General features: G+C 38.9%; 2 protein-coding genes across 2 annotated transcripts in view; both read left to right on the forward strand.

The window, feature by feature from the left end:
• The first annotated feature begins 1,489 nt into the window (after nt 1–1,489).
• kcnk1b (potassium channel, subfamily K, member 1b) lies at nt 1,490–11,236 on the forward strand. The gene is made up of 3 exons (XM_014009558.1): nt 1,490–2,164; nt 3,903–4,298; nt 8,287–11,236. The coding sequence occupies exons 1-3, from the start codon at nt 1,810–1,812 to the stop codon at nt 8,538–8,540; spliced, it is 1,005 nt and encodes a 334-aa protein (XP_013865012.1). The 5' UTR covers nt 1,490–1,809; the 3' UTR covers nt 8,541–11,236.
• Nucleotides 11,237–21,543: 10,307 nt separating this feature from the next.
• Nucleotides 21,544–22,990, forward strand: part of slc35f3b (solute carrier family 35 member F3b) — a 78,318-nt gene continuing 76,871 nt past the window's right edge. Inside the window, exons 1-2 of the mRNA XM_014009673.1 lie at nt 21,544–21,812; nt 22,642–22,856. Coding sequence (XP_013865127.1) covers nt 21,712–21,812; nt 22,642–22,856 — 316 coding nt within the window. The 5' untranslated portion in view covers nt 21,544–21,711. The remainder of the gene's footprint in view (nt 21,813–22,641; nt 22,857–22,990) is intronic.

Raw genomic sequence — 22,990 nt, forward strand, 5'->3', positions numbered from 1 at the left:
TTGAATATCTTTAAATAAGCAACAAAAAAATTAAAAAATAATTAAATAAATAAATGTCTTACTTTAAGTTCAGTAAGTTGTTGCTCTAAACCTCCTTAATTTTAACATCACAACACTATTTCACATAAGTAAATTATCTTTTACCTTTGTCTTACCTTTTTTTTCCCCACCCCAGTGTCTGAGGTCATCGCTCATACTTACTTCCTCTTACCGTCCTGATTTCTTATGATCACCGACACCTGGAGCACCGTGCGCTCAGTCACTTCCACATTCCTGACCCGTTGTTGRTTTCGTTCCGACTGTCGAATTCAACTTGACACAACTTTGTCACACCTGTGTTAGTATCACTTCTTCACGCTTCAGATTCATTACCACAAGTCAGATGTTTGTGGAAATCCAGACCTTCATTTAGGAATTAAAATCATTTGACTGGTTCTTCTTTCACTGTCACATGAAACAAAATGTGTTCAGATAAAAAAAGGTTATTTGAGGACTACTGTATAATGTTTTAGGGAATGGTGCTATTTACAGGTTCCTATTCACCCCACTTAACCTTTAAGCAATCAGCAAAACAGGTATATTGACCACGTAAAGCATCTGGGTCATTTGATGGCGCCACATTTTATGTTTGTTTCTAATATTTTTTTTATAATTAAAAAACATCATTTATTTTTTCTGTATCACAGACAAAAAAAATGTGAGTTTGTTAAAGCTTGTCCTCTCCTAAATTATAAAAAAAAGGTAGCCAACGATTGTTTTAAGGGCCATTGCCCCACTTGACCCCTCCTTGATGGCGCACCTGTCAAATAGTTTGAATACAATTGCAATTATCATTCATTGCATTACATGCTAATGATGTAACACTGACAAACTGTTAGCTCATGTTTTTGCTGTGCTTATACTAGCCTGGTTTAAACCAGACCCTGTCCTTCACTTTGCTTTGTACAAGGAGCAGTGAAGGGAAACTAGAGTTGAGCGGAGCTGTGTGGGAAGGCAAGGGCCAGGRTYTGCTTATACATGCATTTAGCTGATTTATTTTTGAATAAATTGTATCAGATTCCTTTCTTTCTGTCGTTGACAGAGAAAGCACCTAAGATGCAGCTAATAAATCAGAGATCAACAGTGGCAGCCATTAGGCTATTATTATACAAAGTACTAAATGAACCATTAGTGGTGTAAAATTGTTGTGGTTTTGGAACCTGATGTCCCAGTTTTCATCTGTTCTCTCTCTCTCTCTCTCTCGGTGTGTTTTACATTCTGCCGAGCCCGTTTTGGGCGTTTCCTCTTCGTTTCAATAATAACCCGTTTTGGAGGTAAATGACGAGCTTGTTTTGAATGGAAACTGAAAGAAGAAGCAAAACAGGTCAGTCTTTCAGACAAAGCGCAGAGGAGAAGGGGAGCTCTGACGTCACACCGGCGCTCAAAACTGCCACATCGGTAGATGCCTTCATGGAACCAATAAAGCTCGGATTTTATGAAACACTCATCGAACAACAAGCAGTTAACCCGTGTCGCTGTTTTGTTGACCTATTCAAAACCAAAGTTGGGGAAGTAAGAAACGAAGTAATTATATTTTTTCCCCACATCTACTCTCGTGCAACTTCTGAGTGAGTAAAATAGATTTACTCAAAAGAACAGCATTAACCTGAAATTAATATTTCCGATGGTACGTAAACGCCTCAATAGCCACTACAGGTTTCTCCGACGGGAAGAGGATACTGAGTCGAGCTTTGTCTGTAACAACATCATATTGTCAAAACAGCGGGGTATTATTTGTTTATCAACGTTGGTACCGATAATTTCTCAAAAATGCTCCAGTCTCTAGCCAGCAATTCGTGCGCGCGTTTGATCCAAACCCACAAATCGACGTGGTATTTTCTATTTTTAATTGTGGGCTATGTGCTTTATCTCATATTCGGCGCGGTCGTCTTCTCCTCGGTCGAGCTGCCTTACGAAGACCTGCTGCGCCAGGAGCTGAGGGCCCTTAAAAAACAGTTCCTCCAGGACAACGAGTGTCTCTCCGAGGAGCGGCTGGAGGTGTTTTTAAAGACAGCGCTGGAGGCCAGCAATTACGGTGTTTCTATTCTGAACAACGCGTCGGCGAACTGGAACTGGGACTTCACCTCGGCGCTGTTTTTCGCCAGCACGGTGCTGTCCACCACAGGTAAGTCACCGCTCAGGTGATGCCGACCGCGGCTTCAGGCCGGCAGGTGCGCAGCGAGATATAGGGCATTGAGGGGCCCATTCACAAAATAAGGTTGAGGTTAAAAAGCAAAACAAATAATTACTTAATGCGATTTTAGCCATTTATATAAAAACTTTCTATGATTTGTTATTTACAGATATGTATGTTCGACTTAAAAATATAGATCTCCTTAATGTCTTAATAAATGTGTGCTTTGAAATCTGTCAGCACTGTATTTTGTCTTCTTATGCTAATTGTAGCTGTTAGCAAACATGCTACTTTTAGCTACAAAGCTACCGTTTTATTGCTTTTTAGCGTTTAGCTGTTCTACTACTTTTAGCTTCAAACCAGCTTTTTGCTGCTTGTAGCTTTTCGTTAGCATTTTCAGCTTTAACAATTTAGTTTTAGCTTCTTCATCAAATTCAAGCAAAAACCAGGCAGCAATTATTACAACGCATTTTGAACAAATAAAAGTTTTCTACTATGCATTTTTCAGCTAAATTACAATTTTGTTGTATTTCAGTGAAAGCTAAACGCAGTGTCCATGTGGTCATCTTGTTTACAAACCCTCAATTACTGCATGTCTTATAATAAACACCCACTTGAACATTTTTTTTCTTTAAACATTTGTTAGGTTTTGCATTAACAAAATGGTCAGTAAATGTATTTAGTCTAGCATAAATACACATGCAGCTCTGCCTGCAGGTGGCTGTCAGTCAGAAACATGAGGGACTTTAATCTGACCATGGAGTTGCAACATTACAGTTCTTCACATTATGCTAATTATTGTTCAGGAAAAGGCTCTTTACAGAGATCTAAAGCAGGTTAGARGCTTTCTGATTCTATTTGTTTAGACTCATTAGCACTCAAATGCTCCTTGGACTTCATAATCATTTTATATGTTAACAAAAAGCAATATCTAGTTCTCTGTGTTTGCTGTGTAGTTTTATGAGGGTGAAGTTACATAATACATTCCCAGACATCATAATTACATGGTTCCTTATTTACCTGCTTACAAAATGGCAGAAGAGCAGGATTTATTTTTTAAAAACATTTCAGACCACTGGGAGACCACATTTTCTCTTAGTTTGCTTATGTAAGGGATTTTCTTTTTGTTTTTTTATTCCATTTACTTAAAAAAGCATGTAGCCATGATTACAAGTGTTTTCACCCTTTTCGTTATTTCAAATACAATTACATGTTATCCAGATAAACAATAAAAGTACTTCATTATAACACTTGCAGCTGACCTCTGCTACATTCTAATACGCGGTCCCGTTATTCTGCTTCATCTTAAGTTTCTTAATATTTGGGTGTCATTTAAAAGGGATGCAGCAGATTTTTTACAAGATCTCACAGTTGATGAGTGAAAATCTAGTTATCGGGTTTAGAGCAATTAATTCTACAAACATCTGGAGGAGGACAGGAAAATCCCAGCTGCATTAAAAAAACAAAAACAAATATTAATTACTTTCTATTGTGTGAAGTTTACAACTCTTATATCTAACTTCCTGGTTCTGGTTCCTTTCTGAAACCAGAGCCCAGGTGGAGTTTGTTTTAAAAGCATCAATTTCACTTTCAGGAACATGTGAATAATACAAAAAAAATCTAAAACTGAACTTATCTCTAAAATCAAATAAGGAAGTGTTGCTGTTTTCTATCAACTGTTTTTGTAACTGAAGCCTTACCTGTGGATTGTATTTCCCCTTTCCCACAGGCTACGGTCACACGGCACCGCTGTCCGATGGCGGGAAGACCTTCTGCATTGTTTACTCTGTGATCGGCATCCCCTTCACCCTCCTCTTCCTCACCGCTGTGGTTCAGAGGATCATGGTGTTCAGCACGCGGAGGCCGATCGCCTACATCCACACGCGCTGGGGCCTGTCCAAGCCCATGGTGGCCATCGTTCACGCCACCGTGCTGGCCGTGTTAGCCGCCCTGTGCTTCTTCTTCATCCCCGCCGTCATCTTCTCCGTGCTGGAGACCAACTGGAACTTCCTGGAGTCCTTCTACTTCTGCTTCATTTCGCTCAGCACCATCGGCCTCGGAGACTACGTCCCCGGAGAGGCCGCTAATCAGAGGTTCAGGCAGCTCTACAAAGTGGGCATTACCGGTGAGCGTCTTGAAGTATTCCCTTTTCTGGTTGATTGCGGCAACTATATGGTCTCAAATAGAAAAATATAAACATTATTCAGGTTTACCTGTTTTATTTATCATGATATTATTTTAATTGCTTTTATCATTACAAACAAAGGCATTATGTTTTATTATTGAGCCACACTTGAACTTTCTGCAGTGAAGAAAACATATTTTCCTTTCTTTGTTTTTGCAGAACTGCAAATTCTTTCTCACTTTGGAGCATGAACTGATTATTTTAGGTGAAAATGTCCCAGTTTCTCAGAATTAGAGATAGAAGAATGTCACCAGTGTTAGATTTTATGATGGTAAGCTTTGACCTGATCTTTTATGACACAATRAACTGGGTCAGTCTTGTTGATCCTGTTTACAAAACCCTTCATAGTGTCAGAATGATAAAGTCACAATTTTCTTATACTTGGTGATAAAAAATACAGAAATAAATGCGACGAGTATCTGCCAATCTAGTTTTATTTGTTAAAACACACCCATCTTGGTATGTTAGCCTTACAACACTTCGAAAAAAGAAGTTGATTTAGTAGTAAAAAAAAAAAAAGAAACAAATATGTCTGATTAGGTATAAAAAAAGATCATGCACAAAATAAATCAACTTCAAAAAATAATCCTGGGCATTTTGTGAATAAATTCTTAAAATTATGAAAAATTACAGTGAATGACTTCTTTTTCAAATACAAGGAATCATATTTAAATAATGTTTAAACTTAAAGGAAAGCTTGTTTTATATTTCAAGTGGCACGTCTTATTCCCCCCGCTGTGACGAAAAGCCGGACATCTATTTCCTGACAGAGTACAAACAGGCTGAAGATGCGGCGGGCCATAAATTAATATAATTCCTCCCTCTGCCCTCCCACAGCTCAWATAAGTAGAAAAACAATAACGATGGCTGGATATTGTGATTTTTATTTTTCACTCAACAAWCAMTGTTGTGTGGAGTGAAGAGTCAGCGGAGTAAAAAAAAACATCTGCTTTTCTAGCTCTTTTAACAACAGGCTTCAGACAAAAAACAATTTAAAGGGATCCACGATTAGTTGTAACATTAGACTTTATTTGATAAACATATATTTTAACTAAAATAAAGATGTAAAAATACTGTAGGCTGTTTAGTTTTGTACATTTTTTAAAACACATTTTAACACGGACTGAGTCATTTTATTTACACACAAAGCATTCTGGGTAAATGATGACGTGGATAGGTCCTCGGTGTGAGCGAGCTATATCCACCCTGAAGGTTAATCTTGGACAATATCTGACGATCGGCTCTTTTAAATGAAACCAGAGAGCGTTGACAGAGAGGAYAAGGTAGAAATGACTCAGCRTGVAACTGAAAATAWYGATGGAGGACAACAGAGCTGCTTCATGGAAGAAGAACCTCAGCTTAGCCTGTTAGCTTTAGCGCCGATACTATATTGCCTTATATGTATTAGCTCGGCGCTAGCGCGACAAACTAACAAGCTAAACTGAGGTCCTCCATCCATATTTTCAGTTACAGGCTGAGTCATTTCTACCTTCTCCTCTCTGTCAACGCTCTCTGGTTTCATTTAAGAGTTAATCGTCAGATATTGTCCAAAATTAACCTTCAGGGTGGATATAGCTCGCTCACACCGAGGACCTATCCATGTCATCCTTTACCCAGAATTCTTTGCATGTAAATAAAATGGCTCAGTCTGTGTTAAAATATATTTAAAAAAAATTTAGTTAAAAAATTTACAAAACTAAACAGCCTACAGTATTTTTACAGTCTTTATTTTACAGTTAAAATATATATTTATCAAATAAAGTCTAACGTTACAACTAATCATGGATCCCTTTAAAACAAAATAACAAGCAGAAGGAAGATCTGTTCTGAGTCCAGCTCTGGAGCGGTCCAGCTCCTCATGAACAAACACGCCCACAAAGTTCCAACCAATCACACGCTCCGAGTTGCAACGTCCACGTTGCAGAGTTCTGACTGGGGGGCAATGGGCTGTCACCAGGGGATTAGCAGTGGGAGAGCAGATGGAAGTTGCACAGATTTTTTTGTCACTCAGCAYGGGAACAAGACGTGCAACTGGAAGTATAAACCAGCCTTCACTTGGACTTTAGCAAATTCAGTATTCATCAAAAAATAGATTTTATTCCCACTTAAGGATACTGAATGGTAGCAGCCCCTGCTGACACTGGGCGTCTAACAAATTGTTACCAGGGAGCCACATTACAGCACATTTCTACAGCTCAATAAAAAGATTGCTGAGAAAGCAGCTTATTGTGTCTGAACCACAATAAGGTGGGGCAGGCGTGCTGACAAATGGGCCTGTAAAGCAGCGAGGCGTCGACATCATTTCCTGGGTGACTCCCTCAGCCTGCTGTCAGCAGAGCCACTGGGGCTCATTGTGAACAAAAGTCAGCTTGAAAGCTCAGAATCTTGACGAGCCGTGCGCCTGAATGTCGAACGCTTTGAACGCCGCTCTTGTGAAGTGTCTCCAGCTCGTGTGACGTGGGTGTGCGTGGTACGCAGCAGCCAGCAGGATGACGTTAGCCGGAGTGAACAATGTGTCAGTCTGTAGGTGGAGAAAAGGCTCTGAGAAAGTGTGTTTCTTTGCACAAATAACAGTAGGCACACATTCATACAACTTCCTTTAGAAAGAATTACCCGCCTGCTACTTTCTGCACAAACAGAAGAATGAAGAATGCCTCAGATAATGTCCAATTCAGTGCATTTCTTTTAGCTTTTTGTCACTGGGACTTTGGTACTAAGTGCTTGTATTATACATTTATAGAGACCTTCAAATTAAGCTAAAACTCAGTAAAATCTGCAACCTAAAACAAGAATTGTTCAAGAAGTTATTTTAGATGTAAGGTTTTTAGCAGGCATTCATTGTTCTGCTCTAGACAGAATTGACATTACAGTTAAAGGTATTGTCTGAAAAGGTTCTCCTTTGTTCTTGGTTACTGACAGCTCACTACTGCCCCCTTCTGGCAAAGCAGGAAACAACAGATTCTAGGAGAGGATCTGTGTGTCTTTATCCGTTTTCCCCACAGAGAACCTTACAGAGGTCAAAAGGTTTAATTTTTTGGGTCTTTCATCACCAAGCTATCAGCAGCAACTAAACTATTCTTTTTGTAATTTTTTGTTTATATAATACAACCCCAATTTGAAAAAAAAAATGGAATGTTTGCTAAATGAAAATTAACAACAGAATGCATTGATTTGCAAAGCTCACATAGAGGTTTTAAAACATACTAAAAGTTGACATCAGAATAGAGGAACTGATGATAATGATGACTCTCACTGAGCATAATAAAGTAAATGTTTTTTTTTTCTTTTTTTATGTTCATTTTTTTTCTGTATGTTTTTAGGTATCTCATTCAGCAGTTTTTGTCCGATTTTTACAATTAATGTATCAAAARGTTCAGCTCCTTCAGGACTTTTCTGTTATCACTTTTTGCATTTCAGCAATTTATACTTTTTGAGCTATTTAGCTTTTTCTGGCATTTATTTCTCACTGAAAATGAATGGAGCTGTCTTCAACATCCATAAAACCCTTTCTAATGTTTATAAATCTGTACTGTACTAGTTTCAGCTCCCTTCGGCTTATATTTAGCTGATTGCAGCTTTTTTCTGCCTTTTTTAGCTACCATTCAGACATTTTCTGCTATGCTTCTGCTAATTTAATCTTTTCACGCTTTCTGTCCTTTTTTTAGACTTTTTATGTATTTTAGCTGTCTTCTGAGTTTTCGCTGCTTTTTAGCTCATTTGAACTTTTTTAAGCTAAATTGAACTRTTTGTGATACTTTTAGCTTCTTACTGCTTAATTCAGCAAATATGTTGAGATATTTCAGCTACTTTTTAAAAGCTATTATAGGTCAATGTCCACCTTTTTTTTTAGGTATTTAGCAAAAGTCTTTGAGCATGAAGCATTCACATTGCATTTTACTGTAATCCTTTTCCGTGTCTGTATTTTTAGTTTACCTGCTCCTGGGTCTGATTGTCATGCTGGTGGTGCTGGAGACGTTCTGCGAGCTGCAGCACCTGAAGCAGCTGAGGAAGATGTTCTACCTGAAGAAGGAGAAGCCTCAGGACAGCCTGGTGATCCTGGAGCACGACCACCTGTCCACCACCGTGTCCGACAGCAACACGATCAGCGTTCAGGACAAAAACCAGATGTTTGTCAGCGTCCCAACTGTGGTCTCTCCCAGCGATGACCCTATGATCCAGTAAATACCATCAGAGTCACAAAAACAAACTAAAACATGAAGGGAAGGGTTAACTCACGCAAAACTTAGAAGGAATAAATCACAGTTTCAGCTTTTGGCTTTTTAGACCTTAGTMACAGCTAAAATTGATTAAGGATTTTTAGAAAGCTATGTTTCCCTAACTGAACCATAAAAACTGATAATTGTTAAGCAGCAGAGTGGATTTACATAGTAAAGGTCTAATTAAATTAAATTGTAACAGCCGTTATTGATAAAAAAAAAATGTCTTCTGCTGTATTTAAACTCGCAAAGTTAAGCACCTTTAAGAGCTTCATTAGTTATTACAGTTAGGATCATTTAAACTAATTATTCTTTAAACTCTGACTGAAATGCAGGATAGTTTTCTGTTGTAAAATAAATGTTCATATCTTATAAATTTAGTAACTTGACAGGCATTTGGCATGTACTGTATGTATTAAGGCTGATGTTTTAAAAGTGAAAAAAAAATCTAAACAGAAAAATCAAATCTGCAAAATATGACAAAGTATTTACAGATAAAGTATAACGCCATTGTTTATTATTTTTTTGGACGTTTCTCTTATTTATCTGTCAGAGACAGCTGGAGAGCTTCTGAACAGGGAGCAGAGGCAGAATGACAAGCAGCCAAGAGTCCCTGATGTCATTAAACCAGAGCTGCTGGGTCAAAGATTCAACCAATACTGCATTCTCATGATGTTTTATTWAAAAAAAAAAAAGACACTTTGTATGGAAAAGTTTGCACAATTTACTAGAGAGGATGCAGTTAATCAGTTTTTAATTACAATTAACTGGCTAAGATCAAACAATAACAGGGCATTTTTAAATCAGAATTGCGGAAGCTGCTACATGAATATGATTTGTAGGGTTTGTTGTTTTGTGTAGACGTGGGTGATCTTTGTGGTTTTCTGGTTGCACTGCACGCTGTCAGTGGGGGACAACAAGTAAATGTGTCTGACCTCAACATGCAGTACTGTTGAAGCGCCGTCCATGTGTGAAGTGCTCTAACTTATTGATTTATCGGAATCGCTGGACTGTGTGAAAAGGGAGGCGTGGTACACAGGGACCTGCTGAAGGCTTGTTTTTACTGTACGTTAAATTASTGCGTAGAACACGGTTCGTTTACAGAAACATCATCGTTTTGTTTAAAGGAAGGAATGGAAACTTTGCCTGAGAGAGAAGTAGATTTTTTTTTTACTTCCAAAGTCTTTGTCGTAGGTTCTGTTGAGGTTTGACACCTGCTGAAGAACTGTTGGAACTATTTTACTGTATTTACACGATTTAAAAAGTCAACATGTTTATTTTGGAAAGTTTGCTCCAAATATGCGTCGAGCTGTAGCTCAGAAAACTTGAAATGATAAATCCAAACTCCAGCTCTTATTATTTACTTCAACAGCTGGAAATGTGTTAATTAAACCACACATTTAAGTGTTTAGAATAAAAATAAAAGGGATAAATTGAAGAATTTATTGCGTTGCAGACAAATAACCATTCGAGTAGTGTATTATACTTTATAAATGAAAACTTATTTAAATGCTCTTTAGTAATTTTATTATAAAGCCTGGCATTCCTAATGAATTTCATTGCTATGACAGTTGTAGTAGTTTACGTTCTGACCTCATCTTTCTGTACTTTATAACTCAAACAGTCTTTTTACAATGTCTTGAATGTAAAGTTTTTTGCTGTCTGTTTGAAGCAGTTCCTATACAGCATGTGAGCTGCGACCGTACATCCTGACTACTTAAATGAGCTCCGATKGTGGTACCATCTGAAGTGGTCGGCGGTCTTTAACACTCCAGTGTTAACAGGAAGTTTGTCACTCGAAAACCTTCTTATTTCTCACAAATTGCATCAGAGAAGATTGACACACGCCGTTGCTGATGTAATCCTGCAGCGCTGCTTGCTTTCAGGTTTTTAAGCTGCTCTTTTCACGCTTATCGTTCCTGATCAACTTCCTGCTTTGTTTTGTTTTTGGACCAAAACTGAAACAACTTGAGGGTTCTATGGTAACATTTCAGCCATAAACTATAAAAGTTATCCTAACAAGTTGAATTAGTGTTGCTTTAATCTCAGTGTCATTCAGTATCTTGATGTTAAGGGTTTGAAATGTGCCTTTTGAACCTCCAATATACTTAAAATCGTTTTCCCTCTCTTATTTTCTACCATTGTGGGCTTATGTTCTAACTGTGAAACATCGATTCTGTCCATTCTTTTAACTGAGAAAATGAAAAACTTGCCTTTTGTAAACTTTGTCTCTTTTACTGTAAAACATCTGGCTGTTTTGTAGCTGCTGTTTGATTGATTGATTGATTGTCTGTCCAGGTTTGGATCCTGCGCAGTCGTCGCTCGTAGTTTTTCTTGAAGGCTGTCGGGGAAAGTGATTTTATTCAGGGAATAAACTCTGAAGGATTACCAACTGAACGCACGGCTGTTATTTATTTATGCTGAGAAAACTGACATGTTTGTAATATTTGTATTTTATTTTTTTTCTTGTACATATTTGTTTGTTCGTCGTGGCATATGCTGTACATTCCAATATACGGTTAAGTATTTTACTACTGTAATAACAGTGAAGTAAAACAGGACTGTTACTGGGTACCAAGGCTTGACCTGAATTTCATTTCAGCATAAGAAAATACATGAACTGTAAAATGTATGTCTGAAATAAAACGTCATTTTAAATAATTGGATCTTTCTTCTTTTTTCCCCAATCCCCTTGTCTTTTTTTTTCTGAGTTTCTGTTTTCTAAATASATTAATACTGACTCTTATATTAGTATAATCCCAATTCTGACAAATAGAAACATGACACATATCACAGACTGGTGAATTCATTAAGATGATATTTAACAGTTTATTTTATTTAAATGTCAGTTATTATATTGTGTTTTTTTACAAGTTAAATCTGATATATTTTTTGTGTTATACGTTATTGTTAGTTTGTTTCATGACAAAAWTTTTTTTGCCGGTTTTGGCCAGTGCACTTTTGTAAATTATTATTATTAAATAATTTTTAATCTCAATGAGGTTTCCTCTCCTGGTAAAATAAAGGATTAATAGTAATTAACAATTAAAAAAAACATCTAAACAATGTAAATAAACGATAAGAGAACATGTGTCATGGCAACACATGCAGTAATTATATAACATGAAATTACAGTAAATCTTCAACAAAAGATCAAGACTAAATTACAATTTTCAGGCTTTTGCTCTTAATCCACTTGAATAAATTGGAAAGAGAAGCTGAGCAAATGATAATGGAAGCGATTATCTCGAGAGACTTTTGCAACTTGAATAAAAAAAAGATTTTTTACTTGAGTGCACTGCTTTAGGCTTTTCATCTTTTTGAATTTGAACAGGAAGTGGAGGTTCAGCTRGTCTCTGCTCCTATCACCAGAGCAGTAATTGAAGCTGCAGAGCTCAGATAACTCAGCCAGTGATTAACTGGAAGTGATATCTTACTMTCAGCATGAAAACATTAATCAAATCTTTTATGACGCCATTCACAGGAGAGAGGAAATCTTTAGCTGTTAAATAACAAATGTACATGAATGGAATTTACAGGACAAGACAACATCTGGAACAATAAAACAAACTCTGAACTAATTAATAATACACCTCTTAATCTTTATGTTGCTCTTTAACATTTCAAACAAACTTTACAGAGCTCATTGTGTTCTGTAGCTGCAGSGGAGTACAGCGTGTCAAAGTCAAGGAAAGTAAATTTATCGGTGCAAAGCTTTTGTTTTATTCAGAAGCTGCATTTCTTATCGACGAGAAAAGGTAATTAACTCTGACATGCAGGCACCTCTCCCTGCAGAGCCACTGAGCCTAACATCCGTATTGTCAAGTTTAGAGAGGGAGGCAGCTCCAAAGCCTGCTAGCAGCAACTATTTATTGGATGCAGGTTGAGAGAACAATTACCAGTAATTGGAAATAACTGTCAAGTACATCTCCTGGCTTGTTACATTTCCGAGTGCAACATGTTCCGAATCAGCCCAGAGAAGCTGCTTGTTTGTTCATTTCTATTGTATTATTGTTCAGTTACAAATAATACAAAAGGATTTTAAAAAATACGTGTTTGAAGATTTTTAAACTGATTTAAATTAATTTATTCTCCCTCGTTTTTAAAGGAGACGTGCAAAGTCCACTTCTTTTTAGCTATTAAATGCATTTTGTTGTGTTCTTGGAGTTAGGAYTGCAGAAAATTTGAATTCAATCTCCTGATGCGTAGATATCCTAAATTTTGTTTGGGTCAGACAGGAGTTTTCTTTATTTTCTATGATTCCTTTTAGTTTACTGCAATCTCGTTTTATTTGGGCTTTAAAGGAGACATATGCTTTCAAATCCTTGTTCKCATTTAAATCATTCAGTTGGGTTGAAACTGCAATTCTTTGGTCTGAATTCCTCCTTARTGTAACTCCACAAGCCCCTCTTTCACTGAGGTGTGTCTCAGATCAGCTCGTTTTGATGCTGTCTCTTTAAATAAAGCACTTCACACCCAGCCCCCATCCATCTTCCAGAGCGGTTCATTCTAGTTTGATAGAGTGGTTTATGACTATATAGCGGCGCAAAAAAAAAAACGTTTTATTTGCTTCATCTCCATCTTCAGCTGCTTATCCATAGTCGGACCGCGGAGGCAACCGGTCCAGGAGAGAAACCCAGACATCCCTCTCCCCAGTGATACTTTCCAGCTAGTCCTGGGGAGACTCTGAGGTGTTCCCAGGTCAGAGAGGGTATAATCTCTCCAGCAAGTCCTGGGTCTTCCCCGMGGCCTCCTACCAGTGGGATGTGCCTGGAACACCTCTAAAGCAGGAATAGGCAATCCTGGTCCTCGAGTGCCGCTGTCCTGCATGTTTCACATGTTTCTCTGCTCCAACACACCTGATCTGAATGAATGGTGATTAACAGGCTTCTACAGAACTTGGAAGAGGTAATTCAATCTCTGAATCAGGAGTGTTGGAACAGGGAAACAAAATATGCAGGACAGTGGCATTTGAGGACCAGGATTGCCTGCCCCTGCTCTAAAGGAAGCATCCAGGAGGCATCCTAAARAGATGCCTGAACCACCTCAATTGACTTCTTTCAATGCAGAGGAGCCGTGGCTCTTCTCCGAGCTCCCCCAGGATGACGYAGCTACCCTATCTCGAAGGCTGAGCCCAGGAAGCTCATTTCGGCTGCTTGTGTCCTAAATCTCATTCTTTCAATCACGTTCCACACCTCATGACCATAGGTGAGAGTTGGAATATAGACAGACCAGTAAATTCGCCTTTCGACTCAGTTCTTTCTTCACCGCGACCGACTGCAGCAAGGCCCTCATTACTGAGGACGAGGCCCCAATCCGTCAATCCGTCTCTTGCTCCATCCTACCATCACTCATGATCAAGACACCCACTAAACTCCTCTACTTGAGGCAGACACTCTACCCCGACCCGAAGGGGGCATTCCACCCTTTTTTGGTTAAGAAGGATGGTGTCAGATTTAGAGAACCTGACCCTCATCCCACCCGTTTCACACTCGACTGCGAGCCACCCCAMTGCACCCTGAAGGTCTTGACTGGAAGACAACAACAGAACCACATCATCCACATAAAGAAGAGAGGATTCCCTGTGGTTCCCAAACCAGACACCCATTCTCTCCATTACAAAATGGTTGTTGGTAAGTCCAGACCTTATTTGGCAGTTCCGTCAAAAATAACACGACATAATAGTTCATCATAGAAAATAGAGAAAACAGATCGTGTTGAAAAATATGACCCAAATAGAATAAAAAGGTATGTACACAGCATCGAGAGAGKCTATAGACTCCGAGTGCACAACAAAAATGCCTTTAACGGCTCAAAAAMGTGGATTTTGCATGTATGTCTCCATGAAGCACATTCTCTAATCRTTCTGTTTTTATATTTTCTGTATCTGCTTTTAATTAAACAACACCAGCACTGACAAGGTTTTGGAAGTGCAGCCAAGCTGTTGAAGTGTAATGAACTGAAACAGAATAAACCCCTGCAGACTCATCTCTTCATGCCTACAGCTACTAGTCATGAATATTGCCCTGTGATCTCTTCTTGCAAGGTATTCAGGTATCATGGAAAAACTTCTAATTCATTTCAAAACCCTACAACCAGTGCTGAAAACACTATATAACACCTTCTGTAAGGAAGTTTAGTGTTGGTAATTCAACAAAGCTGATAAAAAATCATGTTTGCATACAAGAGAAGATGGATGAGACACAGATACAAAGCCCAAGAGAAACGTGCACTCCTCAAGCACCCGCAGGTGCATTTTGTTTGCTTGATATTTCATCAGTCAGGTTTTACAACAACTTTGTTCTTTCCCATGTCAGTCATCCCCAAACGATAGTGGTCCGGCCACTTCAGGGTCACCAAGGACAGGGAGTGAGTTAGAATGGAATACAGAGACAAGAATCTAGCCTTTAGCATTACTTTCTGACAGCGGAGCAACTCTATTTATAACCGCACACACACTGGGAGTGTATGAATGCAGGAAGCCTCYAGCAGAAACACTCTTCTCCCTCAAATAACCGCTCTCAATCTGAACGACCTTATAGCTGCCGAAGGAGTGTTCGAGTTTTAATTTGATATCATGTAGGAGGCAGGCAGAGTCTGAGCTGTAAAATGTATTTGTAGACGAAGACAAGACGTTGAAGCGGTTCTCGGTTGAATGTGTGGAAAATGAGGTGCAATAGGATGACAAACGGACAGCAAGGGAGAGGAGAGACYATAGGCAGTGACAAATGATTAGCTGCTGCAGCCACAAGCATTTACTACCTGGTTACCATTCTGCAGTAAAAAGCTCTTTCACTGCACAGCGTGAGGGTTTGAAAACACAAAATCAGCTCCTATTGTGTGTTATGCAAAGAAGGCCCATTAGCATTTAGTCTACTGAATGATAAACATGAAAAATTAGCAGAAAAACAAGGTTTTTACTGTAAATTCGATTTAGGCTTCAGAACTAAAACCAATAAAGGGATGCCTTTTAAGTAAGAATGAAATGAAATATGAAAATGCACACATCCTTCCATGTTTTCCTCCTTGAATTACATTAGAGGTCTACCATTCAATGAAGGAATGCTTTTCGCCAACCTTTCTGGTCAAATTTATGAACTCATAGTTTTAGCCTTTTTGATTAAACCTTTAAAAATATATTGTACAAAATCTCATGCATTCTTGTAAGTTGTGTTAGGAAAAACTCTCAGCTACTAACATCCCAATTTATCTAAATATCCAGAAGATTTAGTTATGATAATTTTGCTGTTGGCTAATTAGCTGTGGTGACCAGTTTCAATTGAATCAAGTGAAAAAGTGAAGTTGTTCACACAAACAAACAAAAACATTATTATTTGGGGTGCACCGATAAATCGGCTGYTCAATCGATCAGCCCCGATTTCAAATTTTGGAGGATTGGCAATCAGCCGAGATTCGCACGAGACGCCTGTCATGGTCGTGGTTTGGTGGAACCCAAAATGTAGGCAGACACGAAGGCTTGAAAGAAAGTGACAGAAGTGGCTGCAATTAAGTTACAAAAATAAATACAATGAAAAACATGAATACGGTTATGACTGYCAGTTTCAGATATCATGACAGTACCCCCCTTCCAAGGGACGACCACTGACGTCTCTGACAAAATGCAAAAAAATAAATAAATAATAATAAAATAAACAAAAACATCTGACTCGGGTACATGGAGGGGGTAATAAGGATAAAAAAGGATGAAGGCCAATAACAATAAAAAACAAACAAATAAAAAAAACCAGGAAAGAACCTGGGACAACAAACAGAAACAAGTCTTTCAAACATGGCCAGAGTCCAGGTGGGCGGCCTGGAGACCATACTGTCATGATTCTTGCCTTGGTTAGTGTTTCATGGTTCTCTTCATGTGATATTTTCTCAGTCTGTTTTGTTGTTTGGTATTTTTGTGTTTTATTTTATTTTTTTTTCCTGTCTAGTCTTCTTGTATTTCCTGTGCCATTTCCTCCCCTTTAACCTCAGTCGGCTTAGTGTTTTTCCAGCCTGCCACTCGCACCTGTCCATAGTTTGTAATCACCCAGGTGCATCCACTTGTCACTCATCCTCTGTTGTATTTAACTAGTCTCTTTGAGTCTCAGCTTGTATCTGAATCCTCCAGTCACATTCATGGCCATGTTTTCACATATTACATTGGCTTTATTTATGGAAGTTAATTGCTGCCATGTCATCCTTTTTTTCATTATTTTATAAATGTTTTGTTTATTTTTTTATTTTTCAAGTCCTCTTGTCTGCCTGCATTTTGTGTTCCACCATACCACGGCCATGAAAAAAAAAAAAAAGAATGGGGCTGGACATCTGCTGGTAAAAAGTGTTTGATCAGCTGGCAGAGACTTGGCATGGGAAGGGTGCTTAAATGGAWCAGAAGACAGGTGAGACTCGTGAACTTGATTGCAGCTGAAACCAGGTTTGTGTAGCAGGTGACAAGGAGCACAAAATGTGACAAAGTCGATCTTATCCACTGATTTCCTTAAGTTTGGAACATTAAAGGTGTATTGGGACATTATAATTGTATGTTATAAAAAATGTATCAGACAAAATGAACAGGTTAGGTTTTTTTAAAAAAAAATCAAGATCAGTGAGAAAACTGCAAAAAGTGCACTTTTGCCTTTAGCTGGAGGTGACAATTTTAACAATGTGAGAATGACTTGGAAATATTGTGCAKACTACAGAGATGGCAAAAGTCACACAAAAGCCTCTCCATTTGGACACAACTCAAGTAAAATGAATCAGACTTGAATCCTGTGACATCTAATGGTTGAAAGTAATGCAGTCATCACAGCCTCAGCTCAGAAACTAACTGRGTTTGATTGTTGCAGATCAAACTGAGCTCTACGCAGAGGAGAGTTAGAAATCTCTGTGACAATAAACCAGTCGGTCCATTCCACATTCTGTTTGAAGCATTGTGAAACAGTCWGCTGAAGAGCACATTTCAGAAGTGTCTTTGATTATTTATAGCAAGACAACTGGGACAACGCTTGGCTTCTTTAAGAAGTTGCTGTTTTACTTGTCAGCAAAATTTAGACACACAAAAAAAGATTAATAATAGTAAAAATAAAATGGTTCAGAAGACAAAGCTGAAGTTGCCAATCTTTTCTCTGCTTCCACGCGATGAAGCTGCTGTCCAGCTGTGTGTAAGGCTCACAAGTAGAGATGGTTTAATCACAAAAATACTCGAACGAAACTTGATCCAGYTTATCATTTGTTCTGGAAATCACATTTTAACAAAAGAGGTCATTTGTATCTCCCATGACAGCTGTATGCAAATCCAAAGGTGACTGATTAAAAACACTGTGTAATGAGAATCGTACTGATTATTAAACCTCTCAGTGCTTAAATAAAAAACACACATACCTCCCTCACTGGCTCAGAGTCTCACTTATGTTCTAGCTCAGACCAATCAGCATGGGCCCGTCGTGCTGTTTCCAGGCTGAAAGCTGCATTAAATATTAATGGTGTGAAAGACATGGGTTTGCATCATCCTTTTTAAAAAGTGACTTTAAAARGGTCACAGACCATGCTGAAGGAGAAATAATAGAAATGACTGACAAAGTTTTGCTTCTGACTGAGCTCTGAAGGTTCTGAGGTGACTGGAAAAAAAGCTAAAGGGAAGAAAAATGATTTCTGCCACGACCGCAGTATAATCTACATTAGAGTCACGACTTTCAAGAAGTATATATTTTATGAATCTAGAAATCATCAGCAGAAAAGAGATTATTTTTCATGTGATACGAATCAAAAATAACATTGGTTGATGGGTTAATTTCCCAAGATGTTAGTTCAATAATCCCCAACAAAACCATAAACACATCTGTCAACCATTAAGTGTTGGAAGAAATGTAATAAATACAAAGAAAACTGTTTGGAGTTTTGTTCAAGATGTTCTGAATAGTTGGAGCCAACAAAGCTGTATAAATATCAACTCAGTGATCCGAGATGTGAACAAGCAAATGGGAGGCAGCCATTGTAAATGTCATACCCTTATTTTATAGGTCAAACAATTTGTTGTGAGAAAACTGTACAAAGCTTTATTTTTTTTAAAGATTATGGAACCAGAAATCACAGGCAACAAAAGATCCAGATGACTGCATTGAAATTGGGTACAACTCTAAAATTATTTTGTTTTTTTTATTCCATCATCAGTTCTATCAAATTTAATATGTGCCATGCCACATTGTGAAGTATTCTGAGGTGGGTAGAGTACCAAAAAATTGCATTCAAGTACAAGTAGCACTACTTCATGTTTACTCATGTAAAAGTAAAACCATCCAATAAAATACTCAAATAGGAGTATAAAATATTTGGTAAAAAGGCTACTCAAGTACTGAGTAACTGATCAGTCATTTAATATTTGAAAATTATATCATCAGACAGACCAAAATATGAAGCTAAGTGGAAATTTTGCTATTTAAAGGATCTAAATGAAAATACTGTATATACAAAACAACAAATTCAGACAAAATATATAAATATATTTTCCAAATCAGTTTCTTTCAATATAAAATTTATGAAACAAAAACTGCAGGTTTGTGTGTCTGGGGAGGCTTTGCCAAAAACAATCTTTATCTTTAGTCAGTGAAGTTACTCACATTGGGTAGAGTATCCAGAACTTTTAATCAAGTAAGTGTAGTGATACTTCCTAACAAAATTACTCAAAGTAAAAGTAAAAAAGTGCAGTCTAGTACATTTTTCCCCAAAAATTGACTCAAGTAACTAGTTACCCAATTCTGTTTGTATCAAACTGTATCATTTAATATCATGAAATACATCCTATTGTGCTATAATGTACCTTTTATTATTCTATATTTTTCTTGTATTATCAAGAAGTTGTCACATATCATGRCTCTCATTTTAAATGCCATGCGCCAATGTCCAGCCTTGTATATTATACCAAATCATGTCACTGAACCATTTAAATAAAATTAAAATGCCTTTCATTGTACACCAACATATTTATCAAACTCTGATATAAATAAGATGATTAACAAAAATACAGAGTCCTTGTCAGAAAATCCTAATTATCAAGCCTCGTTGTTGAGGAAGTGTTTTATCCAGACCAAAGACTTCCATTTCCTGGCCCTAAGCTTTCTTCTAAGCTTCAGCTCACATCCATATTTAGAAAAAGAGTACAGCACCCTGTAGATTGAGGGCACCAATTAAACCACTAAGAGGTCTGCTGGAGTGGAACGTGGTGGGCTGGTTAGCAGTGGATGACTTGAATAATAAGCACTCCTTCAGAAACAGTTTTGGTATCTATGAGCAGCTTGTCCCAGGAGCGAGCYGCACAGCTCGCTTGTAAATTTGTTTCGGCAGAGAAAGAAAGTCCAGCAGRGAGAATCAATTGGGCTTTGGCCGAGCCGTGGAGTTGAGAGGAACATTATGTAAGATGAACTCGATCCTGTCCGTCCTGAGCCTGTCGATGCAAGGACTTGATCAACTTATTGATGACCTAGACGTCGCTTTTCTTTTGAGTAAGCACAGAGTCCACCTCCTTTTTTTTTTACACACACTCACCCCAACACACACCTCCACTCTATTGTATTTCAGGTCCAGTTGAAGCTGGTCATCGATCCATGTCTCCCCCAAAACCATGGAGCTCTGCAGTCAGGAGCTCACAGAGTGCCAACACAATGCAGGAGGTGGAACACAAACCAGCGACAAATGGACACCCCATGCATGCAAGGTAGACCTCCACTGACCGATTTCTTAAAGTGATTCCTTTTAAAAAAGGATTTAAGAAACAAAAACGTATAGATTTGCATGAAATGCTTGTCTTATTAAAAAAATCTTGCAGGATAATTAAAGCAGTTTTAATTAAATATCTTGGCAACAATAAAAAGCCACAACTCAAACAACATAACGGACCATATTGATGCACTGCTTGCATCTCTGAGACAAAYAATCTTTTAGCAGATCAGTGACAGCGACAATAATTATAACCTAATAACTACAAGCTCTGATTGGATGTAATCAGCTGTATCACTGCAATTCTGTTTGATTGAACAGATAATTTTCTGCTCTTTGAGTTTCTGCTCCTGCCCACAGAAACACAAAATCCAAGCAGCCGGGGTCTGCCTTCATCTTGAGCCGATGCTGGACTTCTTAGGTGATGTAGGCCATGAATGATTGAACAAAGGGAAGCCCAGAAGCCTTTCACATCTACAGCGGGAGTTTGTAGGAAAAGTTATCTAATAACCGAACACTGGCACAACTCACCACTGTGCCGCGAAACATTTGGAGCAGCCTGGACACTGAATTATAAAGCAGGAAACTCTTGCACATCCGTTAAACATGGCTACAGAATGGAAGCGGCAAGAAGCCAGAACCAAATTTACAAATCCCTGGCAAAAATGTGCTAAAACCCTYAATGTGTTTATTCCATTTATTATTAAATGAAGAAAAAAAAAGATGCTGAATGGTTTCTATTATCAGGGAAGCTTCCAACATAATGGAGTAAACTGCAAGGGWAGGGTGGGAAGTCATCCTATTATAATTTGACCAAAAAAATAAGCTATTTAATTCACTTGTATGAGTAAAGTTGGGGAACTTAATTTCACTGAATCAAGGCAGTTTTTAACATTCTTTTATTTACCTAAATTACTTAACATTTAACTTTTTCTTCCATTTAAATAAAACTATGGAAGCCCATTTCCGCCACTCTGACAAAAAATAAATAAAACTTGTATCTCATAATTATGAGATACAAGTTTTATTTTTTTATCAGGGTGGCGGAAACGGGCTTCCATACAAACATCCCTCTAGGTTCAAGTTGAGACAAAAAGCTCATTTAAGGTTTTGTTTTGTATGAGTTCAATGGAATTTTCTTATAATTTGTATTAAAACGTGACCACATTTGTTCCAAACCCTGTCTGATGACAGTTCTGTCAGATCCAGCAGATGGCGCTGTTGCTGTGCCTCCAGCGCGCAGCGGCAGCATCCCAAACCCAGAGAGAGCAGCAAGCAGCGCGCGCTGTTGGAGTTCAAACAGTCCGCCGCCGCTGCTGCTGTGGCGGCCAGATGTTCGCGGGGGAGACGAGGCGCGTGGGGTGATGGAGCTGGCGCGTGTCTCCGGGAGTCCTCGGGAGGTTTRGGAGTCGCAGTAGACCGCGCCGCTGACGATGTACGGCGATGGAGAGGGCGCAYCGGTGTGGGACCGGGTGGGACGGCCCCATCGGGACTGCATGTGCTACCTCGGACCTCCAACCACTTTGATGCCCATGTAAGACATTTCACTTTTTACRGATCAGGCTGAAGGAGGCGGGGGTACCTGTTGCGCGTTTGATTTCCCCCCGTGCGTAAAAGGAGTAAACGATGCTTATGTTCAATTCATCCGGTTGTAACCCAGTTGCTTAAAAACAATTTATGGACTCAACTTTACTTTAATAATAGGGGTTGGGGTAGACTGGAGGACATGGAAACGTTCCTGTAGGGATTTTCTGTGAGTAGGTTAAAAAAAATCACTTTAAAGTCACATGATGATGGTTTTATGACAGCAAAGGGATTGACAGGTCACCACTGGGCATTGTTGTTAAAAATAAATAAATAAATAAATAAATAAATAAATAAGCTTTGCTGGTGCAGCTTTCATTCAGTGCCTTTCTGCTGATTTCACCAGCTGGAGGCACGCTGATGCGCAGTTTTTTGCGCTCCAGAGCCCAGCTGACGCTCCGGAGCTGTCAGGAGTGTTGCTTCTCCATTTCTGCAAATCACCCGTGATCCATTCATTACATTCACATTCAGATAAGCCTATAATAAGAGCTGCACAGAGAGCAGCGCACAACAACTGCAGGAGGAGTCACTTTGGCTCAGTGTCTCTCCCCTGCGTGTGGGGGGGACGCAGGGCCACTGAAGGATGATGATGATTTCTCCGCTGCACAAGCGAGGCGCTGCAGGGGCCCGAACACGCAACACCAAGCTCCCTGCTTCAACCAAGAGGACCTGTTTCGTTAGGAAGTCGCACCCAGACAGACCCCCACTTCTGTTTGCCAAGCGAGCTCACTTTGTTCAGTCGCCACTTGTGTTTTTTTTTCTTCTCCTCCTTCTCTCAGCGGGATGCGCAAGTCTCCCGACGTGAGCCCCAGAAGGCTTTCGGACATCAGCCCGCAGCTCAGACAGCTCAAGTACCTGGTGGTGGACGAGGCCATCAAAGAGGACCTCAAGTCCTCGCGCTCAGTCGAGGACATCAACAGCGCGTCCATAGAGGAGAGGATTTTACGCATCACCGGCTACTATGGATACCAGCCTTGGAGCACGAGCTACAAGAGTGAGTCAGTTTCCACACTTTCTTCACCTTCTGACATCCAGAGAAATAGTTCATTTCAAAGGGGAAAAAAGAGGTCACGTTACAAAAACACACAAATTAATTTGACAGCTTCAGAATGTTGTATATATATATAT

Source organism: Austrofundulus limnaeus, unplaced genomic scaffold, assembly GCF_001266775.1.
Source record: "Austrofundulus limnaeus strain Quisiro unplaced genomic scaffold, Austrofundulus_limnaeus-1.0 Scaffold0, whole genome shotgun sequence".
NCBI lineage: Eukaryota > Metazoa > Chordata > Actinopteri > Cyprinodontiformes > Rivulidae > Austrofundulus > Austrofundulus limnaeus.